General features: G+C 41.7%; 2 protein-coding genes across 2 annotated transcripts; one reads left to right on the top strand and one right to left on the bottom strand.

Moving 5' to 3' along the window:
• Positions 1 to 251: 251 nt before the first annotated feature.
• Positions 252 to 4,763, bottom strand: nkain5 (sodium/potassium transporting ATPase interacting 5; the record flags this gene model as incomplete). The annotated part of the gene is made up of 6 exons (XM_079225792.1): positions 252 to 307; positions 505 to 565; positions 1,319 to 1,516; positions 2,376 to 2,456; positions 3,348 to 3,485; positions 4,710 to 4,763. The coding sequence occupies 6 exons, from the start codon at positions 4,761 to 4,763 to the stop codon at positions 252 to 254; spliced, it is 588 nt and encodes a 195-aa protein (XP_079081918.1).
• A 9,603-nt stretch (positions 4,764 to 14,366) lies between these two features.
• On the top strand, positions 14,367 to 20,577 carry LOC306743947 (uncharacterized protein; the record flags this gene model as incomplete). The annotated part of the gene is given in 8 exon segments (XM_079226509.1): positions 14,367 to 14,500; positions 15,124 to 15,181; positions 15,364 to 15,397; positions 16,524 to 16,543; positions 16,546 to 17,049; positions 18,756 to 18,860; positions 19,242 to 19,379; positions 20,044 to 20,577. Coding segments are annotated over 8 exon segments (1,527 nt in total).
• Positions 20,578 to 25,112: the final 4,535 nt, after the last annotated feature.

The following is a 25,112-nucleotide window of genomic DNA, read 5'->3' as shown; positions in this document are numbered from 1 at the left end:
AGGTGTTTTTATTGACAAAAATACATCAAAACAATGACATGATGACAGTCTTCAAAGTTCCCCCCCTCTGCCCGGTTCCTTCCTGGGTTTCCTCAACCACTTTATTTGTGCGATTATTTATAATCTAAGCAAAACAAAAGAAACATACATTGTGTATTAAATGTTGAACAAATATGATGGACAATGGCATAGACATGGCAAATAAGAGGCAATGACAATCATGCCACTAAACCTACCTGCAGGTGTTTACACTAGAAGAGCAAATGAGAGGGTTTGGATGGATGATAAAAGTCACCCATGAAATTAACTAAAATAAGAAAGAAAAACAAAAATAAATGATACAAAGCATATCAACCTCAGTGTAAAAGACTAAAAAAACTAAATGGGATGCCAAGGTTGTGCATTTTCTTTGTACTGTATAAAACACTTTAAATGGATAATGCATGTAAAATGAATCATATTTGCCGTAATGCTATCCATGGTGTCTATCAGGAGCATACTTACAGCTGTCTTCCTCTTCTGAGAAAGTGCTGACGATGTAGCAGGCATAAACGAATCCCGGGAGCTATAAGGGAATGAACACAAACATGTATACAAGTGAATCACAGTGTGAAAAGGGAGTTTTCAAACCATCCTCAATTCTCTTTCTTTAGGAAGCATTATTCATGATTTAGAAACACTCTCTCGGTGGTGATAACATAAACGATTTCACATAAGACGTTTTGAAATGTCACAGTAAGAAAAGCACAGTTGGAAATAAAATGAATGAATTCCATTTAGCTGCTTAAGGTTATTTATAATAAGTGTGCCAAACGTATGCTTTAAAAGGCTTTCTGTGTTTGCAGATTTAGTCTCATATGCACAGTATACGCTCATATGTTTTTTTTAAGCTTACAGCTTTTGAATGTTTTTATTTTTATGACAAATGGTACTTCTCCTACAGTGTGTAGGCCTGTTGATCTGATTGCTAAGTTGCTGTAGAAGACACACTATCGCTCTCTAAAGTAAATGCACATGATAACTAGAGGCTGAGCGGCTCAGCAACACACTCGCTCCCACCAGACACAGTGTGATAACGTGCTGCCGTTTTTAAATGTTCCATGCCGGTTTTCCAGTTTAGAGTTGCTGTTGCTAAGCAACAGTCCATTTATGTGCGTGCATATTTACTGGTATTAGAAGAATATTAAATGTTAAATATACTTTCAATTAAAAGTTTTAAAGCATCATAAAGTAATTCTGTTGACATTTCCCCTGTTTAAATACTGGATAATAACACTGAATAATGAACAAGGTTCTTATGTCAGCGACAGAGACTCACTGATACGAGGAGCTGGACGATGCAGTGCAGGATTTCGATGTACTGGTATTCCAGCCAGCAGCTCAGCACTGTGGTCAGCTCGGGGTTTGGCCGGTTGTGCCACCCGGCGGAGGAAAGGCCCTCGATCTCACAGCCCGGCCCGTTGTCCTTCCACCAAGAGCGATGCGACGACACTCCCAGGGAGAGGACGTCGCTGTCCTGCAGAGACAAAGCAGGCAGAAGAGACGTGAAGGAGACTTTTCAGCTCTCAGGTTCTTGAAGATATTCTGCTTTACTAGACTGTGTGCAGGAGAAAGTGTAAAATCCACATGCCACTACAAACTATTATTTGCATTCTCGATAAAAAGCTATTAGCAGCAGAGCTGTGGGCCGGAGAATAAACAGCAATACAAGTAAATACATATATTCTTCCTGTATAAGGGCTGAGCAACTGACGTCTTTTTTTTAAGTGAATACATAAAATACAAGTTTTTTTTAAATATAATGTGATAATAGATATACATGGAAATTATCTTAAGCTTTAATTATAACTAAAAGCAGGGTTTCAGTTCTTTTATTATGGCTCTGGTGTTTCTCTCAAGTCTTTCAGCGCTATGTCTTATAAAAATAGTTCAAAGTGAAGATGGAAAAAGGAAATGATGAAACTGACAGATTAAATATATATATATATATATATATATATATATATATATATATATATATATATATATATATATTATAAATATGTGTCTGTCAACGTATTAAATAACCAGTTAATTATGTGAACTTCCAATACAACTGCCACCACTTTTACTAGTATAACTAATCATCGTCATTTTTTAATACTAAATAATTGTGTCTAAAATTGTCATCACGATCAATAATGACCAAATAAATCACTACATTTTCCAATGCAGAGAGGATACATAAACAGCTACTGTCAAGAGAAACAAAGTATAAACGGAGTGTTGGTCATGTGACTGCAGGTCCTGAGACATGAGGAGAGCTGAACACTGTATTTAGGAGCTGAGGCTGCGTGGGTCTCTAATTATGACACGTATGTGACCATTAGACTTACCTTTGAAAGACCTCCCAAATCCAAGTAGAGACAGCTGACAAAGACATTCCAGCCGACCCACAACAACGTCCAGAGCAGGTACTGAGGACACAAACACATTGGAAATTAATAAAATTCACTATTCTGCAACGTGGTCAAAGTGCAGCTCAGGTTTTCTCCTTTTTCTTACAAATGTCCTAATTCTGAATGACACAATGTGTTAAGATACTCTGAGGCATACGATGATGAAAGATCATTTAAAGATAGACTAATATTTACGTTACACAAAACTATGTGTATTTTTTAATCCTTTTCCATATATGTTGCTTTTCTTCTTGTGAAAACCCAGATCTGGCCGACCTGAGGGTGATGGTATTAATGATTGTTTCTATTGTTCTTCTTTCTCTTTGTAGTACGACACACTCTCACATCGTCATACTGCTCTCATGCAAACATATACACACACACATATCTCAGATATCCAATCAATAATACGCTAGTTTACTGCATATCACTGCAGTTAGAGAGAGTTAGATGAGAAGATCGATACCTCTCATGTGTCTATGGATCAAATATGACGCTACAGCCAGGAGCTTAGCTTAGCATAAAGACTGGAAACTGCTAGCTGTGATGAAAGGTAACAAACTCCACACCTCTAAAGTTTACTAATTAACATGTTATAATCTTGTTTGTTTAATCTGTACAGAAATTGTTGTGTAAAAACATAAATTTTCAGTTTTAGAGGGAAATATACGAATTAATTAGTTATCTTTAGAGGTTTCAGAGGGCAGATTTTGTAACCATTAGACAAGCTGTTTCCAGTCTTTATGCTAAGGCTGGGGCTTCATAATCATTGTACAGACATAACAGAGGTACATTATTCCATCCAACTATAGAAAGCAAATAAGTGTTTCCCAAAAGGTCAAATTACTCTAATAAGCCAACAAAATAAATGTTTGCAAGCTCCAATGGTAAATCCGACAGTGTCCTCACCATAACAACATAGCGTGATCTGTACTGGACGACACCAAACAGGCCCAGGATGACCATGATGATGTGGAAGAAGTTGATCATGATGGGAGCCCACTGGTAGCCGAGGAAGTCAAACACCTGCCTCTCCAGCGCAGTCATCTGGAGGAGTCAACAGGAGCAGACACAAAGTTTAGAGACATCATGACTCATAAAAGACATTCAGAATCAGAAAAGCTTTATTGGCCATGCGTGTTTTCACATACATGGAATTTGACTCCGGTTACACGTTGCTCTTCATACTTATATACATACACAATAAACAAGATAAATATAAAAAAAGACATTAAAGACAACAGATACACCAGGTGAGACTCTGCTGTTCTTGTTTTTTTCCGCTGTTAAAGGGAATATTGGGGAGTTGTTCCTTCTCTGAGAGGAGGTTCAGTGATGTCGTAGCTGTAGAGGTGATCTCTTAAGTAAATTTGTGATATTAGGCTATATATAAATATAATTGACCTGACGTGAATGTCTTGCTTGTGCGTCCCACAAGGTTGGGTTTTTGATTCTTACAAGTTGTCAAGGCAACTGAGCCGTGGGGGACAAAGACAGAGCTGGTTGAAGTGTTGTGTCCCTCTGAGGCCGAGCCCCAGTGTCATGGAGGGGGGCAGGGTGGGAAACAGAGAGCAGCAGGACAAAGTCCCTCATTGTGGCGGTTGGAGTGGTGTGCCGCTTTTCATTAGCTCCTCCAACTACAACAACCTTAATATTAACACAGATCACACAATGCAACGCTTAATAGAGCTGCAGCTGCCATGTGCTTGTTTCATAACATGGAAAAAAAGTATTGAAAAATGCTCGTGAAAATCATGCAAAGCCCAAGGTGACATCTTCAAAGTGCTTGTTTCGCTTGAGTAACAGTCTGAAACCAAAAGATATTCAGTGTATTTCAACACAACACTAAGACAACCTGCACATTGTAGCATTTGAGAGGCTGGAACCGCCTCAAACTTGTGTTTCATATTAGTTTGCTGGTGCAGAAACATGAATGAATAATGACAATGTGAATAGAAGGTCATCAAATACAACACCAAATAATGTGCTTAACACCTATATTTAAATAGGCAATAACATTGTGTAGCCTTATAGAGTTAAATAAAAACATTCAATATTGTCAGAAAAAAAACATAAGCACGTCAAAGCACCAACTAATAACTTATACTTTTATAATGAACGCGCAGTCTTTCAGCTATGTATTTCATGAAAAAATGTAGCTTGGATTTTGCGGTTTTCATTAGTATAAGTTGTAAGATATCCCCAGATGGAAAGGGTAGTAAGCAAATGTGTTTATGTGGAAGCATCATGACAGAAAAAAACCCATCTTACCAACTGCAGACAACACAGGAGGATCAGCATGCATCGTGCCGAGCAGCAGCCCATCTTCCTCTCCTCTCCGCTGACCCTGGTGGTGATGATGATGATGATGATGATGATGAATATGCAGAGGTGGATAACAACAGTAAAGTGACTGGTTTTTCAAAAATTGCTCAAACACAAGCGCCAAATATCCAGACGTGTGGGGAAACGCACAGCGCACTTTACCTGATGAGGAAAACACGGAGGCTGTCTGTGGGAACTAAGGGGGAGGGGATGTATGAGAGGCGATTAGTGCCCGATACCAGGGAGGGGAAACCCCAAGGACAAAGTTAGCCTTGATGCTGCCAAGAGGCTTTTATAAATGTCTGCTTTACACGTTTTCATGGAATGAATGAAAAAAAAGCATGTAATTTGAAGATTATAGTTTCCACATCACTCTTTTTTCATCTCTTGAGTGACAAATAAGTCACATACTTTGTGGACTCATGATTTATTTGCAAAGCCATATTTTTTTTCACCTCAGCCAAGTGTTTTATATATATATATATATATATATATATATATATATATATATATATATATATATATATTATTTTAACTGTATTTGTAATTTCCAGCTTAAAACGTCAATATGAATTTTAATACTTAAACTGAAAAACCTGCTGAGTTTATTAAGGCGATTTGGAGTGGTTTTGTGCAGTTCATGACCGGCTTTAGATTCCAGGTGACATTTTTTTTAAATTAGTAGAGCATCAGAAATGTAACTAGTAAACAATTATGATGTGCCAAACATTCTCTGGTTCTAGCTTCTCGAAGTTTGAGGATATTTTTCTTTTTTCTTATTACAAACAAATGTGTTGAAGTTTTGATCAAAGAAAACTAGCTATTCAAAGACAACACAATTAAGAAAAAACTGCCAGAAAATAAAAACCTGTGGTAAAGGGAAGTGACCGTCGTTATGAACCCCTGACTTCCTTTTTCCTCCTTTGCTCCTGACACACAAGTCATATGTGACACAGTTTATATCATCAGAAGACCTGTCCTGTATGATTCTCCTGGTTCTCTCGCATTGTGGCACGGATTGACTCTCATACAGCAACACCGTCTGCTGCACCGTGATAGGCGGTTGCTCTCCTGCAGTGTCAGGATGCCGCCGGCACGTGGCGGTAGAGAGCGGTGGAGGTGTGTGAGAGTGGCAAGGTTATAACAAGACATTACTACATTACTATTCTGTCTTTTACACCATTTGGGCTTAAATAGTTCGTAGATAAGACAACCTGTCGGACATATACATATTAAGTTATATATTTTCATATATAATTGAAGAGGTTGCAGCCAACAATTTCACCTGTTGTTGTGTTGCTTTCTTCGACTCACTCTTCAGGTTTTAAGGGGCCTTAAGCTAAATAAAGTCAGTGTTTACATATTTAAAATGCATGTCTCATTCATCAATATGTGTTTCAGAACTCAAAGTAAAGTACAAGCCTTTAAACCACATTATAGAAGAAGAACTCCAACAGGTAAATCTAAACTCCTTGTGCAAAAAGATGTACCTGACGGTGACAGGACGTTCCTTAATCCAAATAATTCAGATATCAAGAGGTCTCTGAGTCTCGTGCACCTTTTAGCAGGGACTGAACCCTCCATCCTGACCCTATCAGCTCATTCATTGGACACAGCTATACGCCCGCACTTCCGCGTCCTTCCGAGGGATGGCGCTAGAATCCAAAGACACATTCAAAATTGGGGGGGTCTCCAGCTCTGCCTGTCACATGGAAGCACAGTAGCTGAGCCGAGGGTATGCGCGTACAGATGGAAGGGGCTTGAGGGACCGTGGAGGAGGAAAAACCTGGGGGCTCATATTTGGAGATACAGCAGCACACAGGCAGGTTTACGCACTTCCCAGCCTCCCTTCTGGCTGGGGGAGCAGAGGCGCGCGGACAGGGCGCACACGCGGGTTCATTGGGCGCTCAAAGGATGTCACATGCAATATGCTGCATTCCTGTTTTCTGAAGCCCGAGAACGCCAAGGTATCGCCTTTGATTGATTATGCTCTCGGGGAGCGCCTGCATGGTCCGAGGGGAAGCAGACACTGAAGGAAGCGACCAGGGTTGATGCTGCGCCTCCCAAAATCTCCGAGCTGAGTGAGTACATGGGGGATGCTATAGCGCAATGCTCTGTGCCCGTGGCTGTGTGACAGGCTGGAGGGAGCTGGGAGGGGAGGAGGTGTGGGGGTGCATTCATATGTGCCCATATAGATTCAGCTCGATACGCTGCACACGCAGTTGGTACACAGCATCCTTAATTCATCCAGGAAATGTAACCCACCGCTTTGCCTGTGTGTTTTTGTGTGTGTCTCCTTCTCTTTGTGTGTCCGCCCTGCCTGTTTCTTCTTCCCCTGGTCATGTATTTAACACAGACACGTGTGCAACCCCTCAGCCTTACTGCATTGTCGTTTTTTTATGGGTTTAAGCCCCAAATTCACGGATTCATCAGAGAACTTGATTGTGATTTGATGAGAGGAAGGCGCAGGAAGCCTCAAATGATTTCCCCTACCCAGTGTGATATCCCTGCCAACTGTGAAGCGTAAAGATAATTAACGTTAGACCTTCCGTTAACATTTGCAGCCCCTCTTCTTCTTCTCCCGCCCTCCCTCCCTCCCTCACCCTCCCTCACTCATAACTAGGGGGGTTGTGGGGAACTGGCTTTGTCGTGTAAGTTGCAAGCTGACCTCGGGGACACAACCCCCTTTACCATCCTCACTTTGATCTGGAAAGGAATCGGAAACACGTTGATGATTAGAGGAGAAGAAAAGGAGGATAGAGGAAAAAAAAACATCTGGCAGGCTGAATGAAACAATGATAAAAGCTCACTGCATCAGCCTGGGGTTCTTCTGTTTCTGTGACCGCCCATAGCCTCCACCTGCACGGGCATTTTTCTCCCCACACACACAAACACACTTCACATCCTGCATGGTTTTCTGTCTGAGAGCCGGCATAGTTTTGAGTCGTGCATGGTTCGTAACCTGTTGTCAGCGGCATCACTGCAGTTTGAGGTGTCAGCGAGCCGAACCGTCACCCACATGATTGATGCCTGCTGAGTGGGTGCCATCACGAGCCACATACGTGCAACCGACACACACACACACACACACACACACACACACACACACACACACACACACACACACACACACACACACACACACACACACACACACACACACACACACACACACACACACACACACCTACATGGAGGACATAGTGAGGAAGATTTCCCTTTTTAACTTTCAGCATCTGTTTCATAGCTCCTGGAACGGATGTGAATCATGTGATCACAATAATGTATTCTTTAATTTGCTGTGAATAACGTCAGACGGTGTTTGTATCAGAGGCAGCGGTGCGCAGATAAAGACAGAGCCTCAGCTTTCCTCCTCACAGGGGCATGGTTAATCGTTGTTGCAAGCAAACATTTGACCTAATTCACATTCTCACACAATAGCAGCCCCCCCCCCCCCCCCGCCTACCCCCCCCCCCCCCTCTCCCTCTCTCCTCTCTCTCTCTCTCTCTCTCTCTCTCTCTCTCTCTCTCTCTCTCTCTCTCTCTCTCTCTCTCTCTCTCTCACACACACATGCACACACAGGCGCACACTGTTATTTGTGTCACACAGAGGGTGAGGTTTTGCTCCACATGAACTCCCAGGTGGTTTATCAAAACCTGAGCAGATTCGACAGAGGCCACTGCTGGCTGGCTGAGCTTTAAATATTTTCTAGTATTATTAATAATGAATGCACATGTTAATGCAGTGCATGTTCCTATAACATGTAAATGCCTATTGGTATTTGTTGTAGTAATTTATTGTAACACTGTAGGGCTAAATGTGTTCCTAAAAATGCATTTTATGAGGATTACAACAGAATTCCTGGTTGACTTTTGTGCTGTGAGCCAAAACCATGAACATTATTTTTATTGTGTGAGGGAATTGGACAAGATTGTCTATGATTCTTTTGGTTAAATTTGCCTAAAACATATTATCTGATTTATTAAAAATGTGTGACCCAGGCTGTTTCCTTAAAATACATTTAATTGTTGAGATTATCCAAGTCAACAGGTGATATGTTCATTCATTCAGACCACAACTAATAATTATTTTTCTTGATTAACCAATTATAAGTGTTTAATAGTCTAAGAACAGGGACACATCTCCATCTTGCTCTTCAAAACATAAACAAATCTAGAGAGAATGTATTTATTATAATGAAAGACACGGAAATGCAGCCATTTATTACATTTGAGAAGCAGGGCCCATCAAATATAACCATGTGTCCATCAGTTGATTGAAAGAAAATGAATTGGCAGCTATTTTGATAGTTGATTATTGTTAAATTCATCCATTCTCTGGTTTTCCATCTTCTCCAATGAATGGATGTATGCTTTTTTCTGTTTTATATCAATACAAACTGAATATATTTGGGGTTTGGACTGTTGATTTGAAAAAACAAGCAATAACAAAATGTCTCATTGAGCTCTGTAAACCTTTTTTTAAACCCTTTTTATGACATTTTACAAACAAACAATGAATCAATTAATTATACAAATAAGCAACAGAATAATCAGTGGTGAAGTAAGCTGCAGTCATGCAGCAACTAAGCTTACAAAATGACATTGAGACCTCAATGGTCATTTTTTTACGGGTCACTTGGGTTTTATAGACTAAATCAATTTTTTTTATTTTTTTTTATAGTGATAGCGTGTCACCAATAGTGTGTCTCATCAATTAAGAAAGTAGAATACAAGGAAAAATATAAATCTGCAAGATAACAAGCTTAAGGGTCCTTAACCTACTGGCTTTCAGCGATTTCAAATGCAATGTCTTGTTGCGTATACTATTCCCAAAGCTAAAGAATAAACGTGTATCTTTTTATTTATTTAATTGTGCTCCAGTTTGCGCGGCACATTACGGCACCTCTCTCCCTTCTGGTCTGTGAAACACCGTCAGGGCAACACCTGGTAAACCTGAACCTGCAGGTATTCGCTGGTAGTTTGTAATGAGCACACTGAGCGCCACAGGCTGGAGGGTGGGGGGTCTGCATGTGGCTGTTGGTGAGGGGGCTTTGTTTAGCAGAAAAATCAACCAAGGGAGGGTCGTTTCTTGCTCCGGCTCTGAGCGCTATGTCCAATTGGTTGGCTCATGTGAGGCAGCTTTAGGGCCAGAGATTACACTGCAGTGCTGAGGCGTCACTCCGCAGGCAGAGGCAGGGGATAGAGGGAGAGAAGAATGGGTGGGGAGGTGTGGACACATTCAATGAGATAGGGAAGAGGAAGCAAGGCCGGGGAACCTTGTTAGGAAATGTGACAACCTCATCTCATCATCTGCTTTCAGCGTCTTCAAACACCTGCCACAGGACTCCCACACATCCTCTCTCTTTTTATTTTCCTCCACACCTACCTTTCCCCTTTCTTCTCTCTCATTACTCTCTCCATCTCCGCTCTTCGGCACTGTTGTCAAATCAGCACAGATATAATTACACCGACATTGTTGCAACTGCGAATTAAATGATCGTTGTCTCCAAGGTGCATATCGTTCTTTAAATCCAACATCATATTTCCGATTACTCACTCGGGAAGTTACTCACTCAGTAAGTGTTCAGTCGAAGGTGAAGCACTGGTGGATGAATTGGTGGCATTTAAATAGTTGTGTGAAATATTTGAGATGTTATGCTGGGAAAACATGTCTGCTGCTGTAAGCATTCTCTTAAGACATGCTCAAAGAAAAAGGCCTAATTATGTTGGATATCCAGCGTTGGAAAATATGACTTAGATCATATTAATAGCCAAGTAACATGAGGTTAATTTGAATCATGAAAACAAAGCATTTGTTTGTGGTCAGGGCACTCTGAACTTACCAAGCAAACTACAAGCAGCGTGCAAATAACCACAAAGACGTCTGTGTTTGAAATGTGGTGCAAATTGGATTTCATGCTGTGAACAGTTGGGTTCGTGGCTGGATATCCTCAAAGAAATGCAAATTATCCCCCGAAGTCTGCAAAACTTCCACCATGCAGAGCCTTATAAAGTCCTGTCCGTTCTCAGCTGATATCTACAGTCAAAGAATACTCCCATGGAAAAGAAGCAGCAGCCGTTAGCTAGCCAGTGGGACTCGCTCACATGCACTAGCATGCACTAGAAGGCTAGCATGAGCGGCCCGACTATGTCCACAAAGCACCAAGAAGCTTGGATTATAACACACGGGGAGAGCAACTTTCTCTGCTGAGGGAGACATTAGTGCACTATGTCTTTATATTACAAATAGTTGTTTGCCTCTATATTAATGCTCTGAATCCTGTATATTGAACCTATGTAGTCCAACTGAAAATACATCCCTTTTGTTTTAGTTTCAGTTAAAGCATACAAATATGCTCTGAAAATAACTTGTCCGGAAAAAGTATTTTTTCAATAATTATTTGTTTCTTGATAGTGCCTAATTTTGCATTAATTCGGCAAAATACAGTTTGTTTCCTCCTAAACCTGAACCAACCCTTATCCCTAACCGTCCACGGATGGATTATCTTGGATTGCACCAAAGTGGCAGGGCCCCCCTTGGCCTTCAACTACAAAATACCACTCAAAGGTTGCATGCCACGTCTTCCTTGTGTCGCTCACACCAGCGATGCATGGAGAGACGCAGCAGACATGGAAGTGAGGGAAACATAGATGCATTTGAAGAGACTTGGGATTCGCTTCAAGAGACTCAAAATAACCACAAATGACTACAAAGAGACATAAAAAGAAAGAACAAAGAAATGCCAAATAACTACAAAAAGGGGCAAAACAACCACAGAAAAAAATATCTACGAAAAGAACGAACCAATTACAAAGAGACACATAAAAACACAGAGAGGCACAACAAAAAACTACACAACAAAAAGAGGCTCAACAACTGTAAAGTCTGCATGTCTTGACAGACATCGACATGCCCCTCCAACAAGTTGGGAATGAGTGTGGCCTAAATCAGCAGACCTTGCTGGACTCAAGGAATATGTGGATAAAACAAAAAGGTGCAACAATCTGACTGACTAGTATAATTTTAGTGTAAAAACTGAATGCTGAATTAGACATTTTAGGTGACCAAAACAATTACAATTCACTTCCATGAAATGAAAACACACTGTGAAAAAGACTAAGACAAAAGCACGGAATACTGATGTTTACAATGTTTACTGCCGTAATAAATCAAGTGAGAAGAAGGGTCATTGTCTCATAGACTTCTATACAATCAGACTTCTTTTTTGCAACCAGAGGAGTCACCCCCTGCTGGCCACTAGAAATAATGCAGGTTTCCATCACCTCCGACTTCACTTTTCAGATCTGGAGATGCTGCCTGGTTAAGATCGACTTAAAACTGATGTTAGCATTTAGCTCAAAGCTACAGGAGCAGAGAACGGCCGTGTTTGCAATAATTGTTTCAATGCCGTTATCTCGAGATCACGAGATAATTTATCATGAGAAAATTACTTTTGTTTTCTCGAGATTTAGTACGGAGAACTCAAAAATGAGTGTCTTGTTCATTTGATCACACCTGTTTTCAGTCTTCAAGACCCTGACTGTTGGGCAGGATTTATGACATTTATTTATTTATGACATGAACATTTATTCGAGGCTTAAATGTGTAATTAATGCCTCAAATTACACACGACAACCGCAGCCGGGCTATGTGTCCTGGCATTTCCCTCCTGATCTCTGATAAAAGAATTTGAAAAAGTAATAAGAAGAAACAACCTTTTGTGTTCTCGTGCTAGCGGGTTGGTTATCTCGTTAATTTGAGAAAACAAAGCTTCTTGTCTTGAGATAAGTAAATAATTAACTTGTGATCTCGAGATAACGGCAAATTCTTTTGCATTTTCGGCTTTGTTTGGAAGTAAATCTTCATGGAGTCGCTATCATGGCTGGAGATTCTTAGTGAGAGAAGAATACATGCCACATTCTGGGGAGATTAAAAACACAGAAAAATAGTGCAACATTTGGTCAGACGTGTGCCAGATTGAGCAAGAAAATCTGTTGGGCATAGAGCACATGCAGCCAGTCTTGGGGAGATGTGCAGAATACATCGGCGCGACAGATGGACAGATTTTACTGTTGTGAAAGATGCTGCGCAAAACATACTGAAGGCAAGACACTTGCATCTTTTTTTTAAATAATCAGTAACTTACATCATTTTTTTTAATAGTATATGTCACTGTTTGGGTAACAGAACATGCCCAATTTTCAAATTAAGTTTAACCAAACCACAAGGTCATGAATATGATTTTAGGGAGGAGGAGGTTAGAACGAAGCAGAGCACATACCAGTAATTCATGCTCGGGTGGCTTGAAAGCTTATTAGGCCTCACTACCGTTCACAGATCTCTACTGCAGCGCTCAAGCTAAATGATCTGGAAAAAAAAGCAACAATGCTGAGGTCAGAGAAGAGACAGGTTGCTCACCAGACTACAGACAAATTGTTAAAGTGATTTGGACTGTGAACATCCAATTCTGTCTGGAAGGAAAAGGATCCATGGCGGAAACACGTTGTTTAATAAAGCATCAGATTTGATCATTCGCACAGAGGATTGAGGAAAAGTTTATCTCAAAGCACAAGATCCATCATGGAGCGTTTTGTTTAGAGGCAAATCTGTGGTCATAAGTTGAATAAATAAACAAGAGACATTTGGACAGACACAGACAGACAGTTAAGTACCATCATCCCGACAACAACAAGACTTTGGACAAAACCAGGCAGTATGTTTCCTGCAGTCTGCCGCTCAGTCTTGTTGTTGCTGATGGACAAGTGACAAATAAACACACAGTCGCAGTAGACAGATGGCATGATTTGACAGAGATTACAACAGGCTTGTTGATATGTCTTTTTGCGATGGCGCCGCGTTTTTCATTGTTTATTTGAAAAATATTACACTGCCAAATGTGAAATTGTCTGGCAAGCAGCAAGGAGAAGCAAGCAAGATGTTTCTGTCTGCTCGCTGTGCTTTCATGCTCGTCTCCTTCAGTGTTTTAGGTTCCTCTGCCTGCTGGCAGCTTCGGATGTGACTCATCGCACCTTCTCAATATGTATTTTGTTCTTGTTTGATAGGAAATATGCATTTACACATGCAGCTGCCTGACAAACAGATCAGCCCTCAGTGTTCAGATATATTTTCTGGTTTATTTAAACTGTTAAGTGTAGAATTGTTGGACTACTTTAAGTCCTAGTTCACTTTTATGCTAAATGCAGACCCAGATTTCTGCAAATCGTTGCTGGTGAGCAGGTATTGGGTGGAGATCTATGTAAGTGGGACACAAAATCTCAGTAATCCCTCAAACAAGGTAAAGAGGAAACGCATGCCGAAGGCCTAATGTCTGTGTTCACTTCACTGCCTCAGCGCTGGACAGGAATTCTCACTTCCCCTCTTCCCAAACTGCTGCTTCCTTTCTCTGTGAATATGTTTACTTCTGGTTCCGCTGCTTTCTTAACCTACTTAAAGTTATGCGAGGGTTAGATCACTGTTGTAATCAAGCACCGCTCTGTGCCTTCTCGCTGCAGATCCCAGTGAGACCGTGGCACTTCCCTGCGTGGATGTGTTGTAAGGTTGTGAGTGTGTGTGAGAGCAAGTGAGCGTCAGCGCTCCCACATGGCCTCCATGCAGGACGGGCTGAACTTCACGGCTCCTCCCTACGGCAAGGTCCTGCTGCTGGGCGTTATCGCTGCTGCCTCTGCCTTTGTTGTCACGATCCTCATCGTGGTGCTGTGCGTGGGCTGCCAGAGGTGAGGCACTGTGCACGCACACACACGGATACACACACGTGCGCCAGTGGTGGAAGAATTCCTCAGATACTTTACTTCAGTAAACGTATCAATACCACAGTGTTAAAATACTATGTTAAAATATTATATTTAATTGATGCATTCATGTGTACATCACTCTATTGCTGCAGCTTGTGAAGGGCTGATAACCACTTAACATGTACTGTTGGAGAGGTTAACCTATGATAATACATAATAATTTATTAGTTGAAGTATATTTTGTATCTAAAATCTGAATTTGCCAAGTAACTAAAGCTGTCAAATAAATACTTGTAAAAAGTACAGTATTTCCCCCTGAAATGTAGGAGAAGGATAAATAGAATATTAAAATAGAAATACTCACGTAAAATATGAGTACTTTTAACGACAAAATTATATTTAAGTACAGTACTTGAGGAAATAATCCACAACTGGCACACACATATGCAGATATTCCCGCATTGTCTTACTCTCAAACACACACATGCATGCACATACGATGACTCAGACACACATGGACAGTGACTAAAACTCTGCACATGCACACACACACATCACTGTAGTAAGTGTCAACCTGTGTGACAGAGCGGTTGTGTTTACCACAGGAAGGGGAAGACACACAATGTTCCCGGTGAGGGTGGAAAGCACCGTCTCATGGACATGGTAGGTATCACACAACACGCTCCTCCATGTTCTTTTTGTGATGCAGCAGAGGAAGCTGAAGCACCTCAACTCACCAGGGAACACCATCATTCAGAGAACACCTCTTCAGTCTTAATTAGTTTTTAACTGGACCTCTGTGTGTGTGTGTGTGTGTGTGTGTGTGTGTGTGTGTGTGTCGCCAGGGTATACTCAGGCAGTCCAAGCTGCGGTCCATCAGTAAATCAGACACTGAGATGAACAAGATGAACTGCAATGGGAAAAGTGAGTGCATCTTTCGCATATAAAGCCTGACCTTTGCTCTGAACTGTCGCCTTGTGAAAACCTTGTATCTCCATAGTAGAATTAAACAGTCTGTTCTTGTTTTAGCTGCATGACAAAGCACCTTTAATCATCAGCATGCAGTGGTGGAAAAAGTACCCAAACCCTTTACTTAGTACAAAGTAAAAGTACGACACCATAGTATAAAAATACTCCATTAGAAGTAAAATACCTGAATTCAAAGTGAAGTATTATCAGCAACATGCACTTAAAATATCAGAATTTATTGTATTAATAATGCAGATTTTCTGTTTTGACTACTAACACATGTAAGAGTACTTATATTCCACCACTGGAAGCTTGTACTTTTCAGTTTGTTTGAAAGCATGAAAAACAGTTGAGATACAAGGTTTTCACCCAACAGAATTAACGTAGTCCATGAAATGGTGTCAACTGAAAACCAATAAGCAAATATAGCAGAACATGAATACTACAAACATGCGTAACTGTGGCATATTCAGATTTATCTTGGCATCCACAAACACATTACAAACCCCCGAATAATAAACATTTGCATCGTGCAACCGCACACTTTCCTCGGCCTGCTCTGACCTGATCCGGCCCTAAATTCATGCAAAAAAAAAACCTTCTGTAATTTACCCTAAAGCAGAATTCACATCACAATACCAACTCATTTCCAATGGGCTGGTCAATCTTGATTTATAAACATGCATATCTCTCTCTCAAAGACAGAAATCAGAGAGCCAAGACAAGTCCTGGAGCTCCATCGCTGACAGTCCACAGGGAGCTGTGTTTGTGGGCACGTTGACAGTAGCCCGAGAGGGTTTGAAGAAACATAAGCATATGTCCTGCTTCATATTTGTCCTGCTTCCACTGCAGTGGAATGAAGTCAATTTGGACACGTTTTCTCAAACAGCTACTCCCAGTTTACTGTCAGCTCCAGATTGTCTCTTTCTACCAGCGAGAGATTTATTCACGTTCACAAATGTTTGTCCAGTCCAACGAGAGTAAACGTAGGTGAGTTCTGTTTTATGGCGGGCATCGGCCTGAATATGCCTTTCAGAGGCCTCTAAAAAGAAAAAGGTCCAGACCTTCTGCTCTGCAGGTCTAACTCTGACCTTCGTTCTCAAGGCAGGCAGCTTCCCCAGATTCCTTCTGGAGAGGACGGAGAGCACACTTACTCAGAAGTGGGCCGAGGCTCCTCCACCACACGTACTGACGATGCCCTGTACGCCATGGTAGGCAGGGCCGGGCAGACGGATACCCCGGCCCCTCCGGCGGTTCCCGCCAACACCCCGGCTCCCCCGGACCCGGACGGTGACGTGGAAGGGGGGCTGCCCGAACCCGAGTCCGAGGTCATGTCTCCCCCTCACCCTCCGGAGACAGCGGAGTACGCGTGCGTCAGGAAGCTGAGGAAGGCCGAAAAGGCTCCCCAAAAGAGGGACAGCGGGACGGACATGGGGGACCCGCCGGTGCCGCCTCCACGGCACGCCCCGCCGTCACACCCCGCCCCTCCTCCGCCGCACCCGCACAGCACTAAGTTGCCCCGTAGAAACGTGGACGCATTCAGTGTCCCGGCGTTCCCAAAGGTTGGTGGAGGAAGTTTTTTCATTTTTATCTGATATTTAAAAATGTTTTTTACAAAACAGTTCTTGAGCTTTAAAGTTCATGCATTTCATATTGTGCAATAGTTTGACAGTAAAATCAAGGTGCACTTACTAAAAGCTTTTCTCCAGCGCTTTCAGCTGCATCTCATCTCCATGACAACTGGGCAAACTCCATACGCTGATGAAGACCATGAGATGCAGTTGAAAGTGGAAAAGCTAGTAAGTGAACCATATATTAAGATTGTTTAAGTATAAATACATTTGTGTGTGTGTGTGTGTGTGTGTGTGTGTGTGTGTGTGTGTGTGTGTGTGTGTGTGTGTGTCTGTGGGGGGTTTAGAAAAACATGAACTACATAACAAGATTGCATAAATAAATAACACATAAAAAGAAAGGATATTCTGGATATTCATATAAAGATGTGAACCTTTCTCACATATTGTCAGTGACATTATATTTGATGCCACTCAAAAAAAGGCAAAAAAGATGCGCTCTGTATTGTGTGATTGAGGGAAACAACCCACACTTGGATAAATACCTATTTAGTTACGTATGTGCTGTAAAGCATCGTAAAACTCTCGACATTCAAACTCAAAAACAGGCATCGATGTATGCAGGCAATCGTCTCGAAGCCGTTGTTTAAGACACGTCGTACATGTACGATCCGTGTCCTCCTGGCGGAGATAAACCACGGCACGTCTCACCGTGATCGGCCCGGACAGCATCACGCGGAGGTGAACAGGATTCAGTTTTATTGAATGAGGAAAGCGAAGAGGCGATGAGCTGAGGAGCAGATGGAGTCACAGCTCAGCAGAGTTGCTCACGGTTCTCCAGGGTCTGACTGGAGGAGCAGAGGTGATCGTACAAAGCAGATTAAGGCGGCGATGCCTTGTGCTGTGACTTGACGTTATGAGTGTGGCTCTATGGACGAAAATGTTGGTCAGTCGAAAACACTTCAGTCAAGACAAGTATCTTGTGTTGCCATGTAGAGCTGGATGGAGAAACAGGTAGCTATGTGTTCCCCCAGACCTCTGATGTGTTACCAGCGACCATACACAGGTTACAATAAATGTCCCAACATGCAGCAGGCTGATAGACACAAAAAAAAGCACTCCCACAGATGCAGCAGCCGTCTGCTTTCCCAGCTGACAGATAAACACCTCCAGTCTCTACCTGCAGCGTTACACAGGGAACAATAAATTATAAGTAATATATTTACAACATAACCTTACAACCTTACGAATACAAATGAGCATTACTGGATCCAGATTAAATAATATGCTGTATAAACTGAATTACCAAGCAAAAGCAAATTTAACAAACAACCATCGCTCCAACAAGGTATTTTAAATCCCCCCTCCCTCCTCGTGATCAGTTGGAGTTCCCCCGAAAAAGCACAACATAACAGACTTTACACAGGCAATGCATGTGTCTTTTGTCACCTTTGTGAAGGGGGATGCTTTCCAGCTCCCTCACGATGCTGCAGAGGAGCTACACGGTTGTTACCGTGCCAACGCTGCAGTTTTCGCTGCACTCGGCATCATCGTGCACAGTGTTGTGATGTGTTAGCACTGCCGTGGTCCTTACTTGGGAAGTCTGAGCAGGGAGCTGTGTATATTTGTCGAATAATTCTTGGGGATAGTCGGGTATTTCTCCTCGCAGGGGTGTCACCTCCCCCGTATGTTGGCAGCAGCCGGAGTGGAGGAAGGACGCCGGCTTATACTTTGACTCTGGATGCGAGGCTTTGAGCTCCCCTCCAGGTGACAGTGGGAGACCATTTGCCGCCCTGCGTGAGGTCAGCGAGGTCGTGCAATCTGCTGTGACCTGAGTTCAGCAACACGCACAGTTCACAGGCTTACATGTGTTGTCTGCTTGCGGGGCTGTTGGCCACTGCATTTCTTGTGGATGATGCAACATGTTGAAATTGAGTCATCCAGAATATAAGCACATGGTTTATTTCGTTACAAGCACCACCTTCCAGGGAAAATCCATTCAATACTGTATGAAATCCATCCAATAGATTTTTAACGCATGGATAAAGTGGTTAATTTGTCTTTCATGAACCCCATCAGGTCTGTTTTTAAAATGCCTTTTTTTTTATTCTCACAAATACTTGTAGAAGACATGAACATGTGACTCGCTTTGCCCCAAATGTAATTTGTGGTTCTGTTTTCAGGAAGTGATGTTTATGGGCAACGGGGAGCAGTACATCTGGAAGCCTCCGGAGGAAGAGGAGATGCTCATGCACCAAAATAAAGCCCTGGGGCCATTGGGTGCTCACACAGTGGAGAATATACAACCGTCTGCTGCTGTGGTGAGTGAGGACACTTCAGTGATCAATCCAGTTTATTTGCTAAATTACTGTGTTGAAGCTCCATGGTCACAACGTTAGATACTACGAGATGGTAGATGGTACTATGAGGTAGCTTTAATATGAACGTTTCCACACATTGTTTTAAAGCTTCCTTATTCTGTATCTGCTTAACCCAGCACTTCACTCAATTATATCACTATTAAACTCCAGTTTGTGCCTCTGGTGTACAGTATTACCAGTGGATTTGAGCTATTCATTCGTTTTTATGAGAAATATATTCCTCTGGATCTTTTAAAAACCCAAGAGGTCGATATTGATGCTGTTTTCTATAATTATATATTTTCAGAAGAGAAAATGCAGCGGGTTAAAAAACAGAACAAGTAAACTGACATGTGCCTGTAAGAGTCACAGTTTGAGAAACAAGTTATGTATTTATTCTTTTACATTTGCAGCCAACAGAATATTTTAAAATGGTTAGAGGAATAATTTAATGTTTTTGGAAATATTGGTATTTCCTTTGCTGTTAAGATTCAGAAGAACATGTCTGTTCGTTAAATATGAATCAGCTTAGATTAGCATAAAGACTCTAAAGTGAATAAGCGCACTTCCTGTAATGTCAAACAAGTGTTTTTCACAGTCTCAGTAAGGGTTTGTTTGCCTGCAGGTGGCTGAGATGTACTCCAAGGTGTGTAAACCAGGAAAGAAGAAGCGTGCAGTACCCGGGTCCCCTCCAGCCAATCCTGGCTTCCGGACCTTGGGTCGTGGCGACCGGGACCGAGACCGGGACGGGGGTTTTAGTGTCGTGGTCAAACCCCAGACGTGGGCCCTCCAGGAGGGCAAAGCCATTGGAGGGCCCCTGGACGACCACTGCTACGAGTCCATCGGGACCGAGGAGTGCGATCTGGCCTACGAGAACATGGAAGGCGCCTGGAAGAGAGAGAGGCCCCCCAACACGTGTGCCACCCTGCGGCCGAGGAGGAAGAAGGCCCAGCAGCCCTTGCAGCAGCAGCAGCCCCCTCCCCCACCGCCCACGCAGCAGACCCCCAAGTTACAGCACCTGCCCGCGAAAGCCATGCTGCTGCCGGGGGAGAACCTGTACGAGAGCATCGGCGACCTGAAGCAGGGCTCCGCCACCTCCAGCACCACCACCATCTTCACTTTCAACGACGGCATGGAGATGTACGTGACGGGGCTCTGAGACGGCGGCTGCACTGTGACCCCTCACCTTCCAACACAAGGAGCTGAGCTAACGCCACGAGGGAGTGGCGGCTGAGCTCCTGTCACGCTCACCCACACATACTGTTTACATTCAAGTCATAACGTCAGGCCTCTCACAGGCTCATCAGGCCTTTGGGGAATAATGTTAATCTGTTATGACCGGGGCTGAACACAAAGTCCGATATATAAACCTTAAAAGGAATCCAAAGGTAGTGAATATGAAAATGAGCACAAGACCATTGCAGAGCAATCTGTAGGTGATAGTAGCACTTCTATTTTATTGATACATATGTGCAAAGCACAATAAAGTAAAAAGCCTAAATTCTTCCTCAATTCTAGCGGGTAATAAAAGTCCGAGCAGGACTCCTATAGGGGTAAAAGGCACTATTGTGTGAAGTATTTTGGTAGCACTTATCATGAACAGGCCTTCCCTGTAGTTGGTCAAGATGTGATTCAGGATGGAATTTAAATGATATAAAGGAATGAATTACTAATCAAAATGCTTGAAAGCTCAGGGACCAAGAGAAACAATGAAGTATTATAATAAAAAAATTGCACACATTTTGCATTCCTCTTAAAAGCTTCGACTAATTTTAGACCATCGTTATGTTTAAAAACCGACCAGATATTTCACTCCGTCATGTTTAGTTTCATCCTACGCGGACTGAACACTGTCTCCACTGCCGTCTGTAAATGAAGTGTTTTACTTTGTTGATCCTGTTTCTGCACTTTGCCTGCTACAAGTTGCATGCTAAAAAAGTGAAAAAAAAATATTTAAAACTAAAAACTAAAAAATCAAGCACTGTCATGTGGTACCTCTATATGAATGTTTTTTTTTTATTTTCTATTGACGTTGGTTGTTTATTTATTTTTTTAAGTGTTGCTTTATTTATCTGTAGAGCACAAAGCCAGTTGGATGGAGGATGTATTTGGCTCAGTGGGACTCTGTGCAGCAGAGAGGAGAGTTCATGTTCTCACGGTACAGATGAAACGAGACTAAAGAGAAGCGCTCGAGTCCTAAAGGTGGAGACAGTTCACTGCACCACCCGCTCACACACCTCCCTCTCTGCTCAGTCCTCACTCGCATCCGTGGACCGTTCATCAACATATAGTCCCTGCCTTGTGGTCATGTGAATCTGCTTGGGTTCCACCATAGTGCAGCTTGGGAAGCTACAGTAGAACTGATGTGTATTAGCAAAACATCATGTCCCATCATCACTCCATCAGTCCTCTCTCTCTGTTATCAGTGTTAAAAATATTGCAAAAATGACAAAAATGTGAAGCAAAAAGGCTAAGCAGCAGAGGATAATACACTCAAAGATTTACACCCAGATTCTGGACAAGGACAATTTCATTTGACCAAATATCCCCAGCAAACAATGTGATAATACTGTATGTTGATGCAATGTGTATGTACATTACAAAAGAGAAAGAATAATAAATATATCATCAGTGTCAAGAATTCTATCTTTTTCTATTATGTTTAATTGTGTTTTGGAATGACTTAACTTGTGACACAGACTGCGAAGAAAAGAAGAAAAGAAAAAAACGGCTGCAATGTAAAAGATTTCAGTGTATTTTGTTTGTTGTTTTTGAAGCCATGAAGCTACGGTGTGTTCTTGAAAAGCCCAGCTAAGTTAAATGTGGCAGCTAACGTTGTGTGTTTGCTATTCAGACTACAGGGTCTTGTACTCAAAAAGCGTGTAATTAAGTGCTAAAGTGCAAAAGATTGTAATGTTTTATATCAAGATTACTATTCATGAAATGTCAGTCAAGTTTATACTTTTGTAATAAAGTGGCACTTTAAAAAAAAAGGATGTTTTATCTCATAGTGTCAGTTATTAAATTTGAAAGACAGCTGAGTCTGCTGAAACACTGAAGACAACCGTCTCTAAAAGGCTAAATATCACCAAGAGTTCGCTTTGCAGGCTACTACAGAAGGATCTACAGAAGGATCTTTTTTAGATTCAACGGTTTTCTTCTGATCTCAAAAGCTGCCTGTAGATTCATGTCTTCAGATCTATCAAAGGAAAGATCTTTAATCTTAATCTGAGGGTCAAATTAAGGCAATGATTCAAAAATCGGACTCATTTATTACAGTATATCTCAGGCTGCTCGTTTCCTTTGTGTGCAACCTTACAACCTCATTTCACATGGAGTGTGTATGTGAATGTGTGAGTGTGTGTGTGTGTGTGTGTGTGTGTGTGTGTGTGTGTGTGTGTGTGTCTGAGTAGCCTTCCCATGTTTTTTCTTCATCTGTGTGAATGTGTGCACGTGCCCATGTAGTGGGTCTGAGTAGCTGCGTTTGGGGGGGGGGAGAGAAGAAAAAAAATAGGTCACCCCTTAAAACAAAAAGCTTGCAGTCAACATCGCAACCGTCTGCTGAATTTTCATTGGCGGGCTTGTCTCCATGGTAACAGGTTAACCTTGAGGCAGTAGTCACATGGGCGAGCGAGTCTTCTGCTGTCTTGGAGAATACAGCGTGCGTCGTATGACATCCGTGATCACACTGTCATCCGCTCGGCGAGGAGCAGCCAAAAACAAAACGTGCAGGAGATGCTGTATAGGTGTGAAGACGATACGACGCTCACAGCTTGTGTGGAGGTGTTAATCTCACGGCGAGGGGCATGAATGGCTGAATGAATGCATGAATGAGACTCGCCAGATTCATTGAAGGTACATGACAAGTGAAAAGACACCAGGGGGATACTGAGCATAAGGCCATAAGGGAATCATTATTATCACCGACGGACCACGAGGTGTGTTCTGGTCTTTATTGCTCCTTTTGTAACCCTGAAAACACATTAATGTCATCATCTCACACGCTTGTAACTGAGCTTTAACACAATGTATTCGGCACCATATCAATCAGTAAAATCATGGGAAAAAATGTTTCTGTGACTGCAAAACTGCCTTTCATGACACCAGATATGAACATATTTTAGCTGGTAATAAAGAGAAGTGATTCAGGTGAGCCTGAATGCATCCTTCTGCACTGTATAGGCAGTGTTTTTTTCAAAGGGACACCCTATAAATCACACTGAGAGAAGCTAAATGTGAGCTACACTGACCCCCGCAGGCTTTAAAGTGCATCACAGGGGGAGTCGGGTGGCCTGTCTCTGAACCTTGGGAGTCAGAGGACAGAGGATCATATTCAAGAGAAAAGCATGTGACCCCTCGTGACCTCGCTCTGATAATCTCATCCACAGCTGGTGGATCAGTCCAGACACATGATGAAAAAATAATGTCCTGTGGAAGTAGAAAGTGGCAGTGAGAATTGAATTAAATCTCCAAGATGTTTTCTTCTACCCTGAATTGAATATGTATTATTTATGTTTGCATTTTACACCTATTTGATGTGGTTTTGTGGTACATGTTTAATATATAATGTCTGACAACTACTCTTCTCTACATGTGTTTTTATCACATAATATATATATAACAAAAATGTATTAGAGCAGCGTAAAGTATGAAGTATAAATTTACACCAGAACATATTCTTGAGCGGTTCCACCAGCTGTGAATAATTTCAATCTGAGCCAAGTTATAATTAGCATCAGTTTGTGCCTCTCACATTTGAGTTGCAGAGTTAAACCTGGCTGTTCAACAACACTTAACACGGCTCTGAAGGTGTTTCAAGAGGTGTCAAAGACATCTGGATGAAAATAATATTCCATTTGTTACCCGATAAAAGATTTTTAAACTTGTTTCTCAAGTTGTGTTGCTTTTACCTGATCCAAAAAAACATGGTGCTTGAAATGACTCTTCTTCTTGCTTGATTTGAACAATTTGAAATAGAAAACACAATGTTACTATAAATTGATGTTATTTCATCTTTCTGTCAATAAAAAAAAAAAGATTTATGAATCAATAAATGAAAATGGGTTGCACCATACGAATTAGTTCTTACGGAGACATTAGTTTCTAAATGACTGAACCAACTGACAAAACTTTAGTGCGTTTTGGTCTGAGTTTTGACCTGCTGTTTAATTATGAGGGAAACTGTTGATTTTTTATTTTATTTCTTGTAAATAACAGTACGCCGCTAATAATGTCAGTTGGGGGACTCCGTGTTTCCACAGTTGATTGGACGGTTTTACATGTTCACTCGCATCCAATTTCCCCTTTACAAGTTTTTATGATGCAACCAAATTTAGTAAATTACTAATTTGAAACTATCTCACTAAGAACAGGATTCACACGCAGCTGGTGCAATCCTGGATTAAGTAATGTACTACATTTCAATACTGTTATTGCATTATTATAACTCAAAGGCAATGGCACCGTTTCACCTTCTGTATGAAAATTATGAACACTCATTTGTAAATAGAGCAAAAATATCCGAGACCAAGACTCACATGTTTTATAAGAGTAAAAAGTTCATGTAAACAAAAAGTGAATATAACAGTTGTTGTTTTTTTTGCTGGTTATATGCCTGAAGGAGAGGATGCACGATAACGGGAGTTTTCAAGTAGTGTTTGTATTTCCTTTCACAGTGGCTCACAGATGTGTGTG

Source organism: Taurulus bubalis (genome assembly GCF_910589615.1).
Source record: "Taurulus bubalis genome assembly, chromosome: 11".
NCBI classification, from domain to species: domain Eukaryota; kingdom Metazoa; phylum Chordata; class Actinopteri; order Perciformes; family Cottidae; genus Taurulus; species Taurulus bubalis.
The sequence above is the reverse complement of the archived record's forward strand: the minus strand, read 5'-3'. Positions and strand labels throughout refer to the sequence as shown.